General features: G+C 38.0%; 1 protein-coding gene across 6 annotated transcripts in view; it reads right to left on the reverse strand.

The window, feature by feature from the left end:
* The window catches only part of RNGTT (RNA guanylyltransferase and 5'-phosphatase), a 408,235-nt gene that overhangs the window by 348,612 nt on the left and 38,962 nt on the right, over positions 1 to 20,661 (reverse strand). For all 6 annotated transcript variants that reach the window (XR_008519039.1, XM_054546048.1, XM_054546049.2 and 3 more), the window contains exons 5-6: positions 2,794 to 2,869; positions 1,147 to 1,387 (exon numbers count right to left, since the gene is read on the reverse strand). Coding sequence is in view for 5 of the 6 variants with exons in the window: in XM_054546048.1 (XP_054402023.1) it covers positions 1,147 to 1,387; positions 2,794 to 2,869 (317 nt within the window). In the remaining variant the exon portion in view is untranslated. The remainder of the gene's footprint in view (positions 1 to 1,146; positions 1,388 to 2,793; positions 2,870 to 20,661) is intronic.

Raw genomic sequence — 20,661 nt, forward strand, 5'->3', positions numbered from 1 at the left:
GAAATTTAAAATGTGTAAATACAATTAAAACATTGTTTTACAAACAAAAAAAAAATTTTTAAGCCAAAAATAACTTACATGGTTTACATAAACTAACAAAGCATTTACTTCCTTGCCTGTGAACCATGCCTACTAATAAATGAGTCGTGGTGTATACCACTCAACCATAATACACCAGGAACCTTAATTAATAATTTCATTAACACAATTACCTCCATACTTTCCCTAACTTTTCCCTTTGGCCTATATCATATACTTGTGTGTGTACAAGTACAACCAATACTTTTCCTCTCAACAGTTCCCCTATCCTCCAGTAAAAGAAGATAACTCCTCATATTTATGGTTAGCTCTTTTATTTCTAGAAGATTATTAAAGGTTGGCTAGAGAAGTGAGAGTCTTCTTGATTTAATTTTATGGAAACCATGAAAGCATCACCCATGGAGGGGGATGCAGAATTCATATGTAAAGTTATTTTAATTATGTGACAATTTTGCAAAGCATTAGTAAAAATATTCACTAGGTATTTAGTTGAAATCTCACAATACTTTGTAAAGAAATAGTAAGTTCTCAATCTAATATCTAAAAGTTCTTTTAGATAGTATCTAATATCTAAAAGTTCTTTTAGATATCTAATATCTAAAGACATAAGAAACAAAAACAGGAAAAATTTACGTAACTGCAATTTTTCTCTTTGAAAAGACAGACTCGTGGCTATTAAGAACCTTTAAAGGCCAAGCACAGTGGCTAATGCCAGTAATCCCAACACTTTGGGAGACCAAGGTAGGAGGATCACTTGAGCCCAGGAGTTCAAACCCAGACTGGTCAACAAAGTGAGATCCTTCTCTACAGAAAATGTAAAAGTTAAAAATTAGCCAGTTGCGTTGGCACATATCTACAGTCCCAGCTACTCAGGAGGCTGAGGTGGGAGGATCACCTGAGCCCAGAAGGTCAAGGCTGCCACTGCACTCCAGCCTGGGCAACAGAGCAAAACCTTGTCTCCAAAAAAAGAAATTTTTTTAGAAAGGGCTAGGATGAATCATCCGACAAACCTAGCTAAAGAAACATGGCCAATATTCCATTTTTATAAATCTCAATAAGCTTGCAGAAGAAGAAAAAAAAACCTATTATAATATTTTTAAACATTACCAGTTTTAACCGTTCTTTTCTCCTTTTGCCAAAAGAAGCACTTGACCCAGGTTCTGATTCCTTCTTTCCATCCTCATCCTCATCTTCGTCTTCATCATCCTCAAAACACCAATCTGGCAATAGAGGTGGGGGTGGTGCTTCCTCTATGTCACCATACCGACGAAAAAGTTCCTTCAAATAATCACCCTTGTAGATACCTGGTGGTCTGGCTTGGGCAAAAGTAGCAACTGCTGCTTCGATACTATGGGAAACAAACACCATGCAATTTCCTCGCTATCCTCTATTTATGCAGGCTTATCAAAAACTCACTTATATTCAAGGCTCCATATAAAGTACAACAGAAGTTTATAAAATGGGCAAATCACAACCCTCACCCTCAAGTCATTCAATCTATTAAGGGACAAATTCATTCTGAAAAGGTTTTAATATAAGGTATTCTGAAAATTCTGAAATTCTAAAAATAAATTGCTATGAGTATATAGTAGAGACCTAGATAGGATCTGTGAAGAATTTAAAGTCTTGAAGGTTGAGGTCTGACTCTGCAGGAAAACATCAGTCAAAAAAACAACAATGTGAGCAAAAGTAAAAGCATATTGATTTTACAGGAACTTTCAACAGATCCAGGCACTAAGAGTCTAGATCATCAAAGAGAGGATAAGCATAGGCTAAATCTGACATAGGAAACTGAGATCATTGTGGAGAACATCTGAATGGTCAGACCTAGAAAGTACATGCAGTACAGAACCACCAACAATGCATACTGCAAAATTCAAAATCAATGTGTACTTCATCTGATTATATTCAAAAAAGGACCTACTATGTGAAAGTCTTTGTAAACATAAATAATGATGCTCCCTCAGTCAACAAGAAAATTCAGTTAGTAATATATTCTCTTAAGAATATTGGGTACTAAAGTCATAATCTCTCAGGATCTAAAAACACACTTCAAAAATAACAGATGCTCAATAAAGACATGTTGATTGGCTTAAATGGAGTAACACTCTCCCAAAAATAGTAAAATACAAAATATTGGAAGAATCTGTCTCTGATAATTCTGTAAGAGGTGAAAAAAAATCTGAAAAGTAAATATACAGTTTATGAAATTCATAAGCACTCAAAGTGTTTTGCAGGTTAATGCAAAACACCTGGCTGGGTGTGGTGGCTCATGCCTGTAATCCCAACATTTTGGGAGGCCAAGGGTGGAAGATAACTTGAGCGCAGGAATTCAAGATCAGCCTGGGTAACATATGGAGACCTCCTCACTAGACAAAAAAGAAAAAATTAGCCAGGCACGGGTGGCACACACTTGTGGTCCCAGCTACTTGAGAGGCTGAGGTGGGAGGATTGCTTGATCCCGAGAGGTGAATGCTGCAACAAGCCATGATCACACCACTACACTCCAGCCTGGATGACAGAGGAAACCTTGTCTCAAAGAACAAAACAAAACATACATATACACACATACACACATTCACACACACCAAGTAATGGTAGTATAAAGATTAACCATATCTAAAATGAAAAGCAGTTCAAATTACATTAATCATGAGTTCACCAAAAACTTGACAATACAAAATTCTGCAACTAAAATATCAATAAAATTTTTTATTACAAAATACATCTTCCATTATAACAAGATACAAATACCTCCAATCCATTTTCTCCACCAAAAAGGCACATATGAGGAAACCAGTGCGATTGAAGCCATGAGTACAATGAACACCTAGAAAATAAAGTAGCTTTGGTTAAAATTAACAAATCACTGCAGAGGCCACATTTACTTTAAAATTCCAACCTGCAATCAAAACATTTCAGCTAGTTTATAAAATAATTACATTTTTTAATTTTTTAACTTGAAACACCCTTATAACTTGAAAACTTGTCAGTTTAAATTGCTTAGAATCTAATTTATAGCTAGCTAGAAGTTTAAGTGTAATATACAGGTTTATTGATGTAAAACTGTCTCTACTGTTTAACAAGTTCTCCTAAAGCTAGAAGATTCCAAGCATTTCAAATAAGGAGGTATTTCCATCAAACACACAACTCAAAAGGACACATAAAACACATACACACAAGATCCTTCTGACCCTCAAACTTTAAATTTCTCTAGTAGAAAAAAACGGTCCTCTTCATGATCAATGGCATATATTTGCAAAATAGTCAAATCCTATTTTCTAAAATCCAGAAACTAGAACACAGCAAATAAACTAATAGAAATATAAATTCATATGGGGCCTGATACTAATTAAATATAATCAATAAAAGTGACTAGCTACAGAAAATAATTAACTGATAGATACATAGTACAATAAAAATTAAGTTACCTTGAAGCTCTCTAGAAACCAACTAACTGTATTTTCAAGTTAGGTTATAATCTTTCTAAATAAATTTTTAGAAGAAAGAAACCAGCTAGGAAAGGAAATTTATTTTCTCAAACTCTTTTTCAGAACATATTCAAGATCATTTTAACTACTGATATGGTTTGGCTCTGTGTCCCCGCCCAAATCTCATCTCAATTTGTAATCCCCACAATCCCCATGAGGGAGGGATCTGGTGGGAGGTGACTGAATCATGGAGGTGGTTTCCCCCATCCTGTTCTTGTGATAGTGAGTGAGTTCTCATGAGATCTGATGGTTTTGTAAGTGTTTGACAGTTCCTCCTTCACATGCCCCTCTCTCTCTTCTCACCACTTAAGACGTGCCTGTTTCCCCTTCCACTAAGTTTTCTGAGGCCTCCCCAGGCATGCAGAACTGTGAGTCCATTAAATTTCCTTCCTTCATAAATTACCCAGTCTCGAGTAGTATCTTTATAACAGTGTGAGAACAGACAAATATAACTAGTTTGATAATAGTAACTAAAACATGACAATATTGCTGACTCTCCTACAGTCTTCAAAATGAAGCTTTTCCTGTTATTTCTATTTAATTAAAGGATATCCTAATATTTAAGCTGTATCTTTTGGTTTTTTTGTTTTTTTTTTTTAGATACAGGATCTCACTCTGTCAACCAGGCTGGAGTTCAGTGGCATGATCAGGTTCCACAGCCTTGACCTCCTGTGCTCAAGTGATCCTCCCACCTCAACCTCCAGAGTAGCTGGAACTACAGGCTCACACCACCATCCCCAGCTATTTTTTTTTTTTTTTTATGGTGAAGATAGGGTCTCACTATGTTGCTCAGGCTGGTCTCAAACTCATGGGATCAAGCAATCCTCTCACTTCAGCCTCCCAAAGTCTGGGATTACAGGCATGAGCCACAATGCCCAGCCTGTATCTTTCTAATATTACCTTCTACAAATTATTCTTCTCTGTATATATAGATCATACTGATATAGTGCAACTAAGATCAAATATAGAAATAAACTAGCTAGATTTACAAAACTTCTAGAAGAAAATACAGGAGTAAATCTTTGCAAGCTTGGAGTAGAAAAGGTTTCTTAGATAAAACACAAAAAGCATAAAATGAAGAAAAATATTGATAAATTAGACTATTTCAAAATAGTAAGGGTTTGCTCTTTGAAAGACATCATTAAGAAATTAAAAAAGAGTTCTAGGCAAGACGGCCAACTACCTACAGCTGAAAAACGCCTCTTCCATGAAAAGGAACCAAAATATCAAGTAAGGCACCATACTTTGAACCACCAAAACTTGACAACACAAAATCCTGCAACTTTGAACAGATCTTTTGAGAGAAAACACTGAAAGCCAATAGAGAGGCAATGCAGACAGTGTTTGAAGAGGGAAGAAGTGAGGCAGACTGCTTGGAGTAACTAGGCACCAGGACTGGCCCCCAGTTCTAGTCTGGACCTAAGGGAGGGCTGAGTAAAGGAATCCTGGGGTACCACACTCCCACCACGGTCCTCTGGGATCCTAGCTACAAGATTCTAGCCATGAGCCGCACAGACCATGGTGCAACTGCAGCAAAACACCACCATAGGGCCCATCCTCCAAGGCTCTCCAGCTTGTACTGAGTGGCTGCAGGTCCTGCTATCTGCAGGGCAAAATGAGTAAGACTGCCACTGCCATAGGACTGGAGTGTATCTGATCCACATGCCCCTTTGCCTGCCAACTCTTCAAAGACTGCCTGCCTGGCTGCTCCTGCAAGACAATGCCCACATAACAGCCTCCATTTCCCTGCCTGAGTGTTCTGCTGGCAGCCTGCTGGCTGATCCCAAGGGGCCAGAGGACAAATGTGCAGGCCTGGTCCCACTTCCCCAGGACTCAAGCACACTGCCCAGGAGTATTGAGCTAAGCTCTGTGGCCTGAGCTTGGGCAGGAAAGGAGCCTTCACTTTCAGAATACAGAGAAGAGTGTGGCATGGAAACTAGGCATCCTCTCTTCAGAAGACCAGTCCAGGATGGGTGTGGCCTGACAGCCAGCCAAGGTTTCTTCCCCAGGAAGCTCCATGGCTTGGAGCATCTGAAATGGCTCAACAAACTGGGCACACAGGGCTTTTGAGACAAGCCTGGCCAGTCTGATTGCACCTGCTCCTGGGACAGACATCAGACAGAGAACAACCAGGTCAGGGGGGTGCAAGTTGTGAGGGCCACACAGCCATCGGCTGGGCTGCAAACCCCGGGCCATGGTCACTATACTGGCTACACACACACACGGTGCCACTTCCCTGCCTGAGGATCTACCACCCTTGCTTGACCCACTGCATTACCAGACCACCTGCAGACATACCCCACAACCCACTCTTACTGACAAGCACAGGGGACCGGTAGGTCCCTAAGGAGTTTCAGGTCTCCTGGTGGCCTAACCCTTGGCTTGAATCACATCTAAGGGAGCAGGAAGAGAAGCCCACCAAAGCCCCACACAGAGCAAAGGAAACATGAGACAGTGCCAGTAGCTGAGGGGGATACCACCAAGGCTTAAGAACAGACTTGGAGAGAAAGTCATCTCTTACCCCCTGCCTCCTCTCTCCAGAGCACTGCTGAGGACACAATGAAATACAAAGGGAGCATGTACAGCTGTGTAAGAGCCTATCTGCCCTTATGTTTAAGCACCAACTGCAGCTTGAATTACACAGCAAAACAAAATACACTGCTTCAACATGCAAAGCCTGTGAAGCCCTCATAGAAACCTATCTACAACCAAGGAACCCATACAGAGCCTTGGCCCTCTGAAAGCACCCAGAAATGAAGCCAACTGACTATACACAACATATACCACCATCAAACTCTCAAGGGAAAAAAGAATATTAAAAAAAAAAAAAAAAAACCCCATTCAATCAACAGCAAATTCAAAATGAAAAAGAAGCAGTTCCCTCAGACAGGAAGTAATCAGTGCAAGAACTCTGGCAATTCAAAAAGTTACAGTGTTTTGTTATTTCCAAAGGATTGCATATACTCCCTAGCAATGGATCCCAACCAGAATGAAATGTCTGAAATTATAGACACAGAATTCAGAATATGGATGGCAAGGAAGCTCAATAAGACCCAAGAGAAGGTTGAAACCCAATCCAAGGAAGTCAGAAAAACAATCCAAGATTTGGAATATAACATAGCTATACTAAGGAAGAACCAATCTGAAATTCAATTCACCACAGGAATTTCAAAATACAATTAAAAACCTTAACAACCGGCCTTATAAGAGATGCTTAACAACAGACTAAACCAAGCAGAGGAAAGAATCTCAGAGCTTGAAGACCAATCCTTTGAAGCAACTGAGTCAGACAAAAATAAAGAAAAAGAATCTTCAACAAATGAACAAAGCCTCTGAGAAATAATAGGATTACATAAAGTGACCAAACCTACAACCCACGGCATTCCTGAGAAGAAAGAGTAAGCATCATGAAAGACATATTTGAGGATATAATCCACAAAAATGTCTCCAAAGTTGCTAGACAGGTCAACATGCTAATATAAGAAACTCAGAAAACCCCTGTAAGGTACTATACAAAACGACCATCATCAAGGCAGAGTCATCAGACTTTCCAAGGTCAATGTAAAAGAAAAAAATCTTAAAGGCAACTAGAAAAAGAGTCATATCACCCATAAAGGGAACCTCATTAGGCTAATAGCAGACTTCTCAGTAGAAATCTTATAAGCCAGAAGAGACTGGGGGCCTATATTTAGCATCCTAGGAGAAATTCCAGCCACAAATTCCATATCCCAGCAAATTAAGCTTCATAAGCGAAGGAGAAATAAAATCTTTGCAGGATTAGCAATTGCTAAGCGAATCTGTTACCACTAGACTGGCCTTACAAGAGATGCTTATGGGAGTTCTAAACATGGAAACAAAAACAGTATCTGCTACAAAAATACACGTAAGTACACAGCCCACAGACCCTATAAAACAACTACACAATCAGGGCCACAAAGCAACCAGCCAACAGCACCTCCACAGGAAAAAAATCTCACGTATCATTAACCTTGAATGTAAACAGTCTAAACACTCCACTTAAAAGACACAGGGTGGCAACTTGAATTTAAAAATAAAAAAAATTTAAAAAGACCCAACACTCTGCTATCTTCAAGAAACCAACTCACACCCCCAGCCTCAAAGTAAAGGGATGGAGAAAGATCTATCATGCAAATGAAAAACAAAAAAGAGCAGGGGTTGCTATTCTTGTTTCAGATAAATAAACTTTAAACCAACAACAATAAAAAAGGGCAAAGAAGATCATTACATGATAAAAAGTTCAATTCAACAAGAAGACTTAACTATCCTAAATGTATATACACCCAATATTGTAGCACGCAGATTCATAAAACAAGAACTTCCAGATGGGTAATAAAGCAAGTCTCAATAAATTTTTTTTTAAAAAATCTTAATCATGCCAAGTACGCGCTTGGACCACAGTGAAATAAAAATAGAAATCAATACCAAGATAAACTCTCAAAACCACACAATTACATGGAAACGAAACAACTTCCTCCTGGATGACTTTTGGTCAAACAACAAAATTAAGAAAGAAAACAAAAATTCTTTGAAACAAATGAAAGCAGAGGTAAAATACACCAAAATCTCCGATATGCAGCAAAATTAGTGTTTAAAGGAAAATTCACAGCACTAAATGCCTACATCAAGAAGATAGAAATGGCTGGAGGCAGTGGCTCATGCCTGTACTTCTTGCCCTCTGAGAGGCCAAGCAGATGGCTTGAGGTCTAGAGTTAGAAAACAGCGTGGGCAACATAGCAAGACTCCTGTCTCTACAAAAAATATCAAAAAATAAAATAAATAAATAGCTGTAGTCCCAGCTACTTGGGGAGTGCTGAGGTGGGAGGATTGCTTGAACCCAGGAGGTCGAGGTTGCAGTGAGCCAAGATTGTGCCTCTGAACTCCATCCTGGGTGATAAAGTAAGACTCTACCTCAAAAAATAAACTAAAAAGAAGAACAAGAAGACAGAAAGGCCTGGGCATGGTGGCTCATACCTGTAATCCCAGCATTTTGGGAGACCAAGGCAGGAGGATCACCTGAGCCCAAGAGTTCAAGACCAGCCTAGGCAATAAAGCAAGACCCCATCTCTACCAGAAAAAAAAAAAGCTGAAAATCAGCCAAGCATGATGGCATGCACCTGTAATCCTAGCTACTCAGGCTAAGGCAGGAAGACTGTTTGAGCCCTAGAGCTTGAGGCTGCTATGAGCTATGATCGTGCTACTGACCTCTAGCCTGGCTGACAGAGTGAGACCCTGCCACCAAAAATAAAAAGAAATGAAAAGAAGATAGATCTCAAACTATCTAATATCGCATCTAAAGGAACTGGAAAAACAAAAACAAGCAAATCCCAAAATTAGCAGGAGAAAAGAAATAACTAAAATCAGAGCAGAGCAAAAAGAAGTTGAGACCCAAAAAGCCATACAAAGTAAAGAAAACCATATAGTAAAATGAAAAGTTGTTTCTTGAAAAGGATAAACAAGATTGACAGGCCACTGGCTGGATTAACAAAGAAAAAAAAGAGGGAAGATCCAAATAAGCACAATCTGAAATGACAAAGGTGACATTACAAGCAACCTCACAGAAATACAAAAGATCCTCAGAGACTATTCTGAATACCTCTATGCACACAAACTAGAAAATCTAGAGAAAATGAATAAATTCCTGGAAACACACAACTTCACAACTGAAGAAGGAAGAAACTGAAACCCTGGACAAGCTAATAATGAATTCTGAAATTGAACCAGTTATAAAGAACCCACCAACCCCAAAAAAGCCCTGGTCAGGCACAGTGGCTCACACCTATAATCCCAACACTTTGGGAGGCTGAGGCAGGCAGATCACTGAGGCCAGGAATTCAAGACCAGACAGGTCAACATGGCAAAACCCCATCTTTATTAAAAACACAAAAATTAGCCAGGCATGGTGGCACACGCCTGTAATCCCAGCTAATCAGGAGGCTGAGGCATGAGAATTGCTTAAACACAAGAGGCAGAGGTTGCAATGGGCTAAGACTGCAGCATTGCACTCCAGCCTGGCCAATAGAGTGAAGCTCTGTCTCAAAAAAAAAAAAAAAAAAAAAAAAAAAAAAAAGCCCTAGACCAGATGGATTCCCAGCCCAATTCTACCAGACATACAAAGAAGAGCTGATACCAATCCTACTGAAACAATCCCCAAAAATTGAAGAGATGGGACCCCTTCCTAACTCATTCTACAAAACCAGCATATTGTGATACCAAAATCTGGCAAAAACACAACAAAAAAATAATACTATAGGCCAATATCCCTGATAAACATAGACACAAAAATCCTCAAAAAAACACTAGCAAACCAAACCCAGCACCACATCAAAAAGTTAATTCACTGGTTCAAGCAAACTTTGCTCCTGGGTTGCAATGTTGGTTCAACATATGAAAATCAATAAGTGTGATTTAACACATAAACAGAATTCAAAACAAAAACCACGTGATCATCTCAATGGCTGCAAAACAAGCATTTGACAAAATCCAACAGTCCTGCATGATAAAAATCCTAAACAAACTACACATTGAAGAACATACCTCAAAATAATAAGAGCCATCTACGCTAAACCCACAGCCAACATAATACTGAACAGACAAAAGCTGGAACCATACCCCTTAAGAAAAGGAACCAGACAAGGATGCCCACTCTTGCCACTCCTATCCAGCATAGTACTAGAAGTCCTAGCAAGAGCAATCAGGCAAAAGAAAGAAATAAAAGGCATCCAAATAGGAAGAGAGGACATCATATATTCTCTATTTCAGTAAATTTTCAGAATACAAAACCAACATACAAAAATCAATAGCATTTCTATAAACCAATGACATTCAAGCTGAGAGCCAAATGAAAAACACGATTCCATTTACAACAGCCACACAAAAAAATAAAATACCTAGGAATACACCCAACCAAGGAAGTGAAAGATCTGTACTAGGAGAACTACAAAACACTGATGAAAGAAATCACAGACAACACAAACAAATAAAAAAAATTCTGTGCTCATGGATTGAAAGAATCAATATCGTTAAAATGTCCATATTGTCCAAAGCAATCTACAGATTCAACCCCATTCCTGTCAAATTACCAACAGCAGTTTTCTTTCACAGAAGAAAAAAACTATTATGAAATATGGAACCAAAAAAGAACCCAAATAGACACAGCAATCCTAAGCAAAAAGGACAAAGCTGAAGGCATCATATTACAACCAACCGCAAACTATACTAATAAGGCTACAGTAACCAAAAGAGCATGGTACTCCTACAAAAAAAGACACATAGACAAATGGAATAGAATAGAGAACCCAGAAATAAAGCCACATACCTACAACTAACCGATCTTCAACAAAGTCAACAAAAATAAGCAATGGGAAAAGGGCTCCCTATTCGATAAAGTGTGCTAGGAAAACTGGCTAACCGTATGCAGAAGAATTAAACTGGACCCCTACTTATCACCGTATACAAAAAAAAAGCTCAAGATGGCTTAAAGACTTAAACGTAAGACTGCAAACTATAAAAATCCTGGAAGAAAACCTAGGAAATATCCTTATGGACAGCAGCCTAGGCATAGAGTTCATGTCTAAGTCCTCAAAAACAAAAATTGTCAAGTGGGACATAATTAAGCTAAAGAGCTTCTGCACAGCAAAATAAACTATCAACAGAGTAAACAGACAACCTACAGAATGGGAGAAAATATTCACAGACTATGTATCTGAAAAAGGACTAATATACAGAATCTATAAGGAACTTAATTCAACAAGCAAAAAACAAATAACCCCATTAAAAAGTGGGAAAAGGATATGAATAGACAGTTATCAAAAGAGGACATACAAGTGGCCCAACAAGAATGAAAAAATGCTCACCATCACTTACCAGGGACACGCAAATAAAAACCACAATGAGATACCATCTCATACCAGTCAGAATGGTTATTACTAAAAAGTCAAAGAATAACAGATGCTGGAGAGGCTGCAGAGAAAAGGGAATGCTTATACACTGTTGGCGGGAATGTAAGTTAGTTTAGTCACTGTGGAAAGCAATTTGGAGATTTCGCAAAGAACTAAATATAGAACTACCATTTGACCCACAATCCCATTATTGGAAATATACCCAAAGGAAAACAAATCATTCTATCAAAAAGATACCCACACTTGTATGTTTACCATAGCACTATTTACAATAGCAAAGACATGGAATTAACCTAGGTGTCCATCAATGGTGGACTAGGTAAATAAAATGCAGTACATATATACCATAGAATACTATGCAGCCATAAAAAAGAATGAAATCACATCCCTCACAGTAACATAGATGCAGCTGGAGGCCATTATCCCAAGTGAATTAACGCAGAAACAGAAAATCACCTATCACATGTTCTCACTTATAAGCTGGAACTAAATTTTGGGTACACACAGACATAAAGGCAGGAACAACAGACACTGGGGACTCCAATAGGAGGAAGAGAGGAACAAGGGCAAGGGGTGAAAAACTCCCTATTGGGTACTATGTTCACTATCTGGGTAATAAAACCAACAGAAGCCCAAACTCCTGCCTCACACAATATATCCTTACAACAACCTGCTCATGTTACCCACTGAACCTAAAATTTAAATTTAAATTAAAAAAGCAAAAGGCCAGCCACAGAAAATATTTGCAACCCATGTATCTGGCAAAGGACTCATATCTGGAATATATAAAGAACTATTTTGTCAGGCAATATTTGCTGATACAAAAAAAAAATTTTTTTTTAACTGTTACAGTTCAATAAGATAACTCAATATTTTTTAAACCTGGGCAAAAGATCTGAACTTTACAAAACAAAATATGTAAGACCACGAAGCACATAAGTTGTTTAACATCATCAATTATCAGGAAAATGCGAGTTAAAACCACAATGAGATCCTAGTATACATTCATTAAAATAGCTAAAATTGAAAAGAGTGACCATATCAAGTGTTCCTAAGGATGCAGAGGAACTGAAATCCTCATACTGTGGTTTTACCAGTATCTACATCTATCAAACCTCAGATTCTTCCAGGCAGGTGGCTCACACCTGTGATCCCAGCACTTGGAGGCCAAGGCAGGTAGATCACTTGAGCCCAGAAGTTCAGGACCAGCCTGGGCAACATGGTGAAACCCTGCCTCTAGAAAAAATACAAAAATTCGCCATGCATGGTGGTGTGTGCCTGTAGTCCCAGCTACTAAGGAGGCTAAGAGGAGAGGATCGATTGAGTCCAGGAGGTGGAGGGTGCTGTGAGCTGTGATGGCGTCACTACATTACTGCCTGGGTGAGAGTAAGACACTGTCTCAAAAATTAAAATAAATCATCAGACTGTACAATTTAAATGAATGCTGTTTTATATAAAATTATATCTCAATATGTTGTTTTTTTAGCTAGATGCTAAAGTGAGATGCTGGTATAAGTCTGTAGTTTGTATTAATAACATAATCCAAATGTTTGCGTTCATCAATATGGCCTTGTTCTCAGCAATGAACTTTATCAAAAACCCAGGTTATACATTTGATACATTTAAAAATATATGCCAAAAAAATCACTTTAATCTCATTTGTATATTACAGTAGGAGATCTTTCCAAAAAATTTTTTTACTATATGGAGGCCAAAGCAACTCCACCTTGGATGCTAATCTGCCTATGCTGACTTCTGATTAACCCCAGTTCTGGGAAGGCCTCTAAGATTTCTAGTTTATCTACTGTTCTTAGTGTAAGAGCATGTCCTAACTATAAATCCTGCCCATAGGTAAAAACAACCTTGATGTGATTGTACTTACCTGTTCTACTTATCCCTTCTGAATCACCTGTTTCCTGTGGTTTATAAGCCCTGGCCTTGGGAGTAATGGTGGGAATCCACCATCTTATCTCACTGCCACCTGACACACAGGATTGGTTTCTTTTTAAGTTCCCTATTAAATATATCTTTCTAAGAAACCAGATTTGTCAGTCTCTTTCTTTGGTTTCTTTGCTTCCTTGGACTTTGAGAATAGGTTTGCATAGGGCTGCCCACCACAAAACACGCTACTTTTAAAAATTTTTTGAAAACAACTATCAATTGAGCCAAATCACCAATTTCTACATTCCTGGTATAATAAAATGACCATTAATATTTAGAATAAAAACCTTAGTCATTGAACAACTCTCAATAAAAAAGGATATTTACACAATGGAACTGCAGACAGTAGGAACAATCTGCAAATGTAAATGTATTAATCAAAAAAGCACATATGGCAAACTATAAATAAATCAGAATGGCTAGAATACGAGCTGTGGTAAGAAATGCCAAATGCAGTTGGAGAAAATGAAAGGGTCAAAATCCTAAAAAAAACCTGTGAAACATACTAAAGATTATAAAGGCAATGGAGATATAGTAAAGAATTTTAAGCATGGCAATAAAATTATCAGAGTTTAGAAAAACCACTCCCACGGCTGATTATAGCTCTGGCCTGTAATCCCCAGCACTTTGGAAGGCTGAGGGTGGCGGATCACTTGAAGCCAGGAGTTCAAAATCAGCCTGGCCAACATGGAGAAACCCCATCTCTACTAAAAACAGAAAAATTAACTGGGGTTGGCGGCGGTTGCCTGTAATCCCAGCTACTCGGGAGGCTGAGGCAGGAGAACTGCGTGAGCCCAGGAGGCAGAGATTGTAGTGAGCTGAGATCATGCCACTGCACTCTAGCCTGGGCGACAGAGCGAGACACCATCTCAAAAAAAAGACTGAGAATGAACCATGATGGGCTTCAAAGAACAAAAACACAGGGTCATGTATGCCAAGTAAAGGAACTTTTCTAAGATATGAGTGCTTAGATGTCACATAATGATTAGAATGGAAAATCACTATTTGATTAAGAGTGCTAGCCAGGTGCAGTGGCTCATGCCTGTAATCCCTGCACTTTAGGAGGCCAAGGCGGGAATATCACTTGAGGCCAGGAGTTCAAGACCAGCCTGGACAACAGAGTATGACCCTGTCTCTACAAAAAATAAAATTTAAAAAATAGCCAGGCATAGGCATGGTGGCAAGTGCCTGTAGTCCCAGGAGGTTGAGGTGGGAGGATTGCTTGAGACCAGGAGGTCGAGGATGCAGTGAGCTATGATTGCACCACTGCACTTCAGCCTGGATGACTGAGTGAGACAGTCTTAAAAAGCAAACAAACAAAAAACAGTGCTGAGGGAGGACTCCAGACTGCAACAAAGTGAATAGGAATAAATGGATTCAAGTATAGATTCTTCTCAAAAGTCAGCTGAGAAAGGGAAGAAGGAATGCAAAACAGAAAGAAGGGTACGGGGTTTTTTTCAGTGGGAGAGGATTATTTAACAAGTTTAGCTATGTTTACAGGCTCAGGACAAGAACGTAGTTAAACCACAAAGCTTGACAATAATAGAAACGATATAAGTGAAATTAAGTTTCTGAAGGAAGAAAATAAAAAACAAAGAGATCAGCCTTGAACTGAAAGACATCACTTAGAAATAAATAGCTATGACCAAGAAAATCTATAAATTCCATTATCTCCATTGCTTTGTAAGAAAAAGTGCTTCAAAAAAGCCACACAAAGATGTGCGCTGTAAACGCATTTTTGTATTCATGTATCTTAACCCAACATGTAAATTTCCTTACTATCTTCTATTTCAGACCAATTCAAGCAACAAATATTTCAACTTTTGATGCTTCTCACCTAAGCTACTGTTTTTGTATCCAATTTTTACTTTTGCAAGATTAAATATTTTTATGAATAAGAAACGTAATAATAATTGCCAATTAGCTAACATGTCATATGAAGATATGTAATCTAGGACAGAACCATTTTCCTTTTAATATTCTTTATATGCAAATACAAAAAGTCTTAGTCTAATGGTTCAGTTATACATCAAAACATTTATAGATAGGGTTATAAAGTTACAAAACCATCAAAACAAACCTCTATAGAAAAATGTGGGAGATTATGCATTTGATATAAAAAAAATCCATTAATTAGGTATACTACAAGCTTAGACATGTCTTCAGTTTTTGTTTAAAGCAATTTTCAGTTTTCTTCATCATGAGAATGGGTCCATCTAGTGGTAAGTAAGGCACAGTTTTTAACTAAATATTAGCTCACAATTAACTATTTCAAGGCAACTTCTATTCAAATTTTTCTAGGCAAGCTAATATAATGAAATAAATGTATATGGCATTTACAATCAAACTAGGAAAAGAAACTCCCCAACAAATAGACAGAGAGATTAGCTATAGCTATACATGCTAGGGGCAGTTTATAAAGGGGCTGGTGACAATGTATCTTTTTAAATAAAGCCTGATCTCAACATATATTATTTTTTTTGGGGGGGGGAGGGGGTACAGACAGGGTCTCTCTATGTTGCCAAGGCTGGTCTTGAACTCCTGGGCTCAAGAGATCCTTGGCCTTGGTCTTCTGGGATTGCAGGCATGAGCCACCACACCTGGCCCACAATTTTATTTCTATCTCACTAGCTAGATAAATTTTTTAATGCTAAAAATCCTTACTATCTGATCAGTCTAATTAGGTCAGTAGTTCTTTTTTTTTTTTTTTTTTTTTTTTTTTTTTGAGATGGAGTTTTGTTCTTTTTGCCCAGGCTGGAGTGCAATGGAGCAATCTCGGCTCACTACAACCTCTACCTCAGCCTCCTGAGTACCTGGGATTACAGGCATGCGCCACCACGCCTGGCTAATTTTGTATTTTTAGTAGAGACAGGGTTTCACCATGGTGGTCAGGCTGGTCTCAAACTCTGACCTCTGGTGATCCACCAGCCTCGGCCTCCCAAAGCGCTGGGATTACAGGCGTGAGCCACTGCACTGAGGATTCAGTATCTTAACTGGGGAAGATTTTGCCCCCCAGGGGACATTTTGCAATGTCTAGAGACAATTTTAATTGTTACAATTTGTGGGATGAAGTTGAAGTCCAGCCTGAACAACATAGCGAGACCTGGTCTCTAAAAAATTATTTAATATAATATAATAAAGGCAAAAAAAAATTAATGCAGTTGTTCCTCAGACTCCTCAGGGGATTGGTTCTGGGATCCCCCTCAGATACCAAAATCCTCTGATGCTCAGTGCTCAAGTGCCTTGTATAAAATGGCATAGTATTTGCATATAACCTATGAACATCCTGCCGTTTTCTTTGAATCACCTCTAGGTATTATTTATAATACCTAATACAATGTAAGCGCTATGTGAACAGTTACTATACTGTATTTTTTGTTTTGAAAAAAGCAGGTTATTTATATGGTACAGTATGCAGCTATTATTTAACAGAACAATATTATGGGATATACATGAAATACATTAAGGATGTGTGCATATATATTCATACATTTGCATGAATACATATAACAGTCAACATATATACACATATATTGAGGTGTATGACTAGAACCTACACAGCTTAAGGTAATACTGAGGCCTTTATCTGAATAAGTAAAAACAACTCACAGAAGTGTTTTCTCATTTGAGAGAAGCCATTATAGGGGTAAACGTTAAATATGCTTAATGAATTCAAAGGAGGGCAGTCAAGCAATTTTAACCTCTGGCATTAGATGTCATGATTTTAGAAAGATTCATACTCCAGGTTTAGGAAAACAAATTCATCCTTGTTATAAATTGTGCAGTTGTATTCTTAAAAGCACTGATAAGAAAAAAATCTAATTGTTTTGAGTGTTTACAGGTTATAAAATTTATAGAACCTAGTGATATATATATTATTTGTTTTATATTCCCAGCAGTGATTCTGTTCATGTGGATTGAAGTGGAAACATTTGCTTTGGGCCTGCCAAATTTTGGAGCACAGGATGTATTGCCAGTTATTTCTTATAGTGTTACTGTAGAGACAATAACCGAAACTAGTCTCAGAACTGATTGCTGGTAACACCTTTTTAAATAAAAAGCACTAAAGAATCAAGCTCAAGTAGTCTTAGGATCTGAAAATACTGTCCTGCTTTTATAGTACTTTCATCTATTTTTAGTTTCAGAGAAGGAATTTTTATCAGCCTTGCACAAACTCTTGCTGATCAATATTTGTGACCAGTAGTAAACATCTGTGATGTGGCAAAGGTTAGACTCAGGTTTCTTTTCAAAGCTGTCTTGGTTTTAAAAAAAAATCCCAACCTGGGTGACATAGTGAGACCTGGTCTTTAAAAAAAAAAAAAGTAATCTTTGAATTAGCTGATATAATTGTTAATTTATCAATTACAGTTGACAATTGATTCAGTTATCAGTTGATAATTGGTGAGGCTGTGGGCTAGTGCTGTAGGCTTGGTGGAAATATAAAGTTCTTGAAACACAAAGAAGCTTGAAACCTTTTCTAATCCTTAGCAGTAACTAAAGCTTCATAGTTCCTTATCTGAAACCCTTAGAACCAGATGTTTTCAATTTTTACCATACTGTTAGCTTCTCTGGGGCAGTACTCTCAAATTTTTTTTTATTATGGAAATTTGCAGATGTACCCAAAGTAGTGAGAATAGAAAAATGAAACCCCATGTATCCATCATCCAGCTTTGGTAATGATCATTTTGCTGATTTTTTTTCATCCTCCACCCTTAATAATATTTTTGGAGTAAATTGGCCTTCCTATATCTGTATTAAAAATATTTGGGAAAAAACTCAATAAAAAATACAGTAAAAAATAATACAAATTTAAAAATACAACATAGTAACTGTTCACACAGTGCTTACATTGTATTAGGTATTATAAGTAACACCTAGAGGTGATTCAAAGAAAACGGCAGGATGTTCATAGGTCATATGCAAATACTATGCCATTTTATACAAGGCACTTGAGCACTGAGCATCAGAGGATTTTGGTATCTGAGGGGGATCCTAGAACCAATCCCCTGAGGAGTCTGAGGAACAACTGCATTAATTTTTTTTTGCCTTTATTATTATTATATTAAATAATTTTTTAGAGACCAGGTCTGGCTATGTTGTCCAGGCTGGACTTCAACTCCCAGGCTCAAGCAGTCTTTCCACCTTAGCTCCCAAGTAGCTGGGACTACAGGCATGTGCCACTGTGCCCAGCTCTTACTATTATTTTTAATTGATACATAATAACTGTATTATAAATACATAAATACATATTTATGGGGTAGAGTGTGATATTTCAATACATGTCTACAATGTATAATGATCAGAGTAATTAGCATTTTAATGACCTTAAACTGCATTTTAGAGCAAGTCACAGATATGTCATGTCACTAAAAACGTTTCAATACACATCTCTAATAAGGACTCTGGGTTTCATATGATTACCATGCAATAATTATACCAAAAGAAGAGTTATAAATTCCTTAATGTCATCTAGAACCTAGTTTGTTTTTAGATTTCCTCAACTACCTTAAAAAAAAATTTTTTTTTTTTTTTGAGATGGATTCTCGCTCTGTCGCCCAGGCTGGAGTGCAGTGGCACGATCTCGGCTCACTGCAAGCTCCACCTCCCGGGTTCATGCTATTCTCCTGCCTCAGCCTCCCGAGTAGCTGGGACTACAGGCGTCCGCCACCACGCCCGGCTAATTTTTTGTATTTTTTTAGTAGAGACGGGGTTTCACCACGTTAGTCAGGATGGTCTTGATCTCCTGACCTCGTGATCCACCCGCCTCGGCCTCCCAGAGTACTGGGATAAAGTTAATTTTTCAAACCAGAATCCAACAATACCCACAAACTGCATTTTTTGTTAGGTATCTCAAGTGTCCCTGATTCCCTCTTTTAAATGCAATCAATATGATGGAAAAGCCTAGCCATTGTTCTATGAAATGTTCCACATTCTGGATTTATCCGATTGCATCCTCATGGTTTCAATTAGCTTGTTCTCTTATCTCCCGTATGACTTGTAAATTGATAGTTAAATCCAGAGACATAATTAGATTCACTTTTAAGACTTTAGGTAAGAATATTTTATAGATGGTACTGTGTATTTTCTTTCATACCACATCAGGAAGCACATAATGTTTGGTTGTCCCACTTTTAGTGGTACTAAGATGAGGAAGTGGGCTCAAGTGGTGGCTGCTCATTTCTTCTGTTATAAAGTTTTCCATTTTGTATTTTACCTAATGATTTTACTGACCATTGATGATTGTTGTTTCCAGGTTGTTTTTTTGTTACCAAGGGAAGTTGTGGTGAAATTCCTTTCACATAACTCTTTATGTCCATCTCTGACTACTTCCTTAAAAGAAGTTCGTAGTCTTGATGAGTCAAGAGAAACACTTTTAAGGATCTTGAGAAATACCACCATGTTCTCTCTCCACAGAGCCCTCTGTAGAGACTATACCAATTAACACTCAAAAATGTATGAATGCACCCATTTTATCCAATCCTTGACACTAACAGACATATAATTTTTTTTTTTTCCAAGAAGGAAAAGTTTATTGAGTCAGCCACAGAGGAACAGAGAAACAGATGCAGGCAGGTTCTCTGTGCAGCAGGGTATGCAACAAACATTTACCTGACAAAGAGAACAAAACCCAAAGGCTCTGTGTAGAAACAGACACAAACACAAGGCCACTTTTACCCACCTAATGTCATGTGCAACATTACTCTTCCTTACGATCCCTTTTCCTCATAAAACACAGCATTATGTGTTTAACAAACATATCGTAGCTAAATCAGCAAGAGCTATTATAGTGCTCCAACTTAATAAGTTGATTTAAAAAAACAGGTGTCCTCATGAAAACATGCTCATCATCACTGGCCATCAGAGAAATGCAAATCAAAACCACAATGAGATACCATCTCACCCCAGTTAGAATGGCAATCATTAAAAAATCAGGAAACAGGTGCTGGAGAGGATGTGGAGAAATAGGAACACTTTTACACTGTTGGTGGGACTGTAAACTAGTTCAACCATTGTGGAAGTCAGTGTGGTGATTCCTCAGGGATCTAGAACTAGAAATACCATTTGACCCAGCCATCCCATTACTGGGTATATACCCAAAGGACTATAAATCATGCTGCTATAAAGACACATGCACATGTATGTTTATTGCGGCACTATTCACAATAGGAAAGACTTGGAACTAACCCAAATGTCCAACAATGATAGACTGGATTAAGAAAATGTGGCATATATACACCATGGAATACTATGCAGCCATAAAAAATGATGAG

The sequence above is a fragment of the Pongo abelii genome, chromosome 5, assembly GCF_028885655.2.
Source record: "Pongo abelii isolate AG06213 chromosome 5, NHGRI_mPonAbe1-v2.0_pri, whole genome shotgun sequence".
Lineage (NCBI taxonomy): Eukaryota > Metazoa > Chordata > Mammalia > Primates > Hominidae > Pongo > Pongo abelii.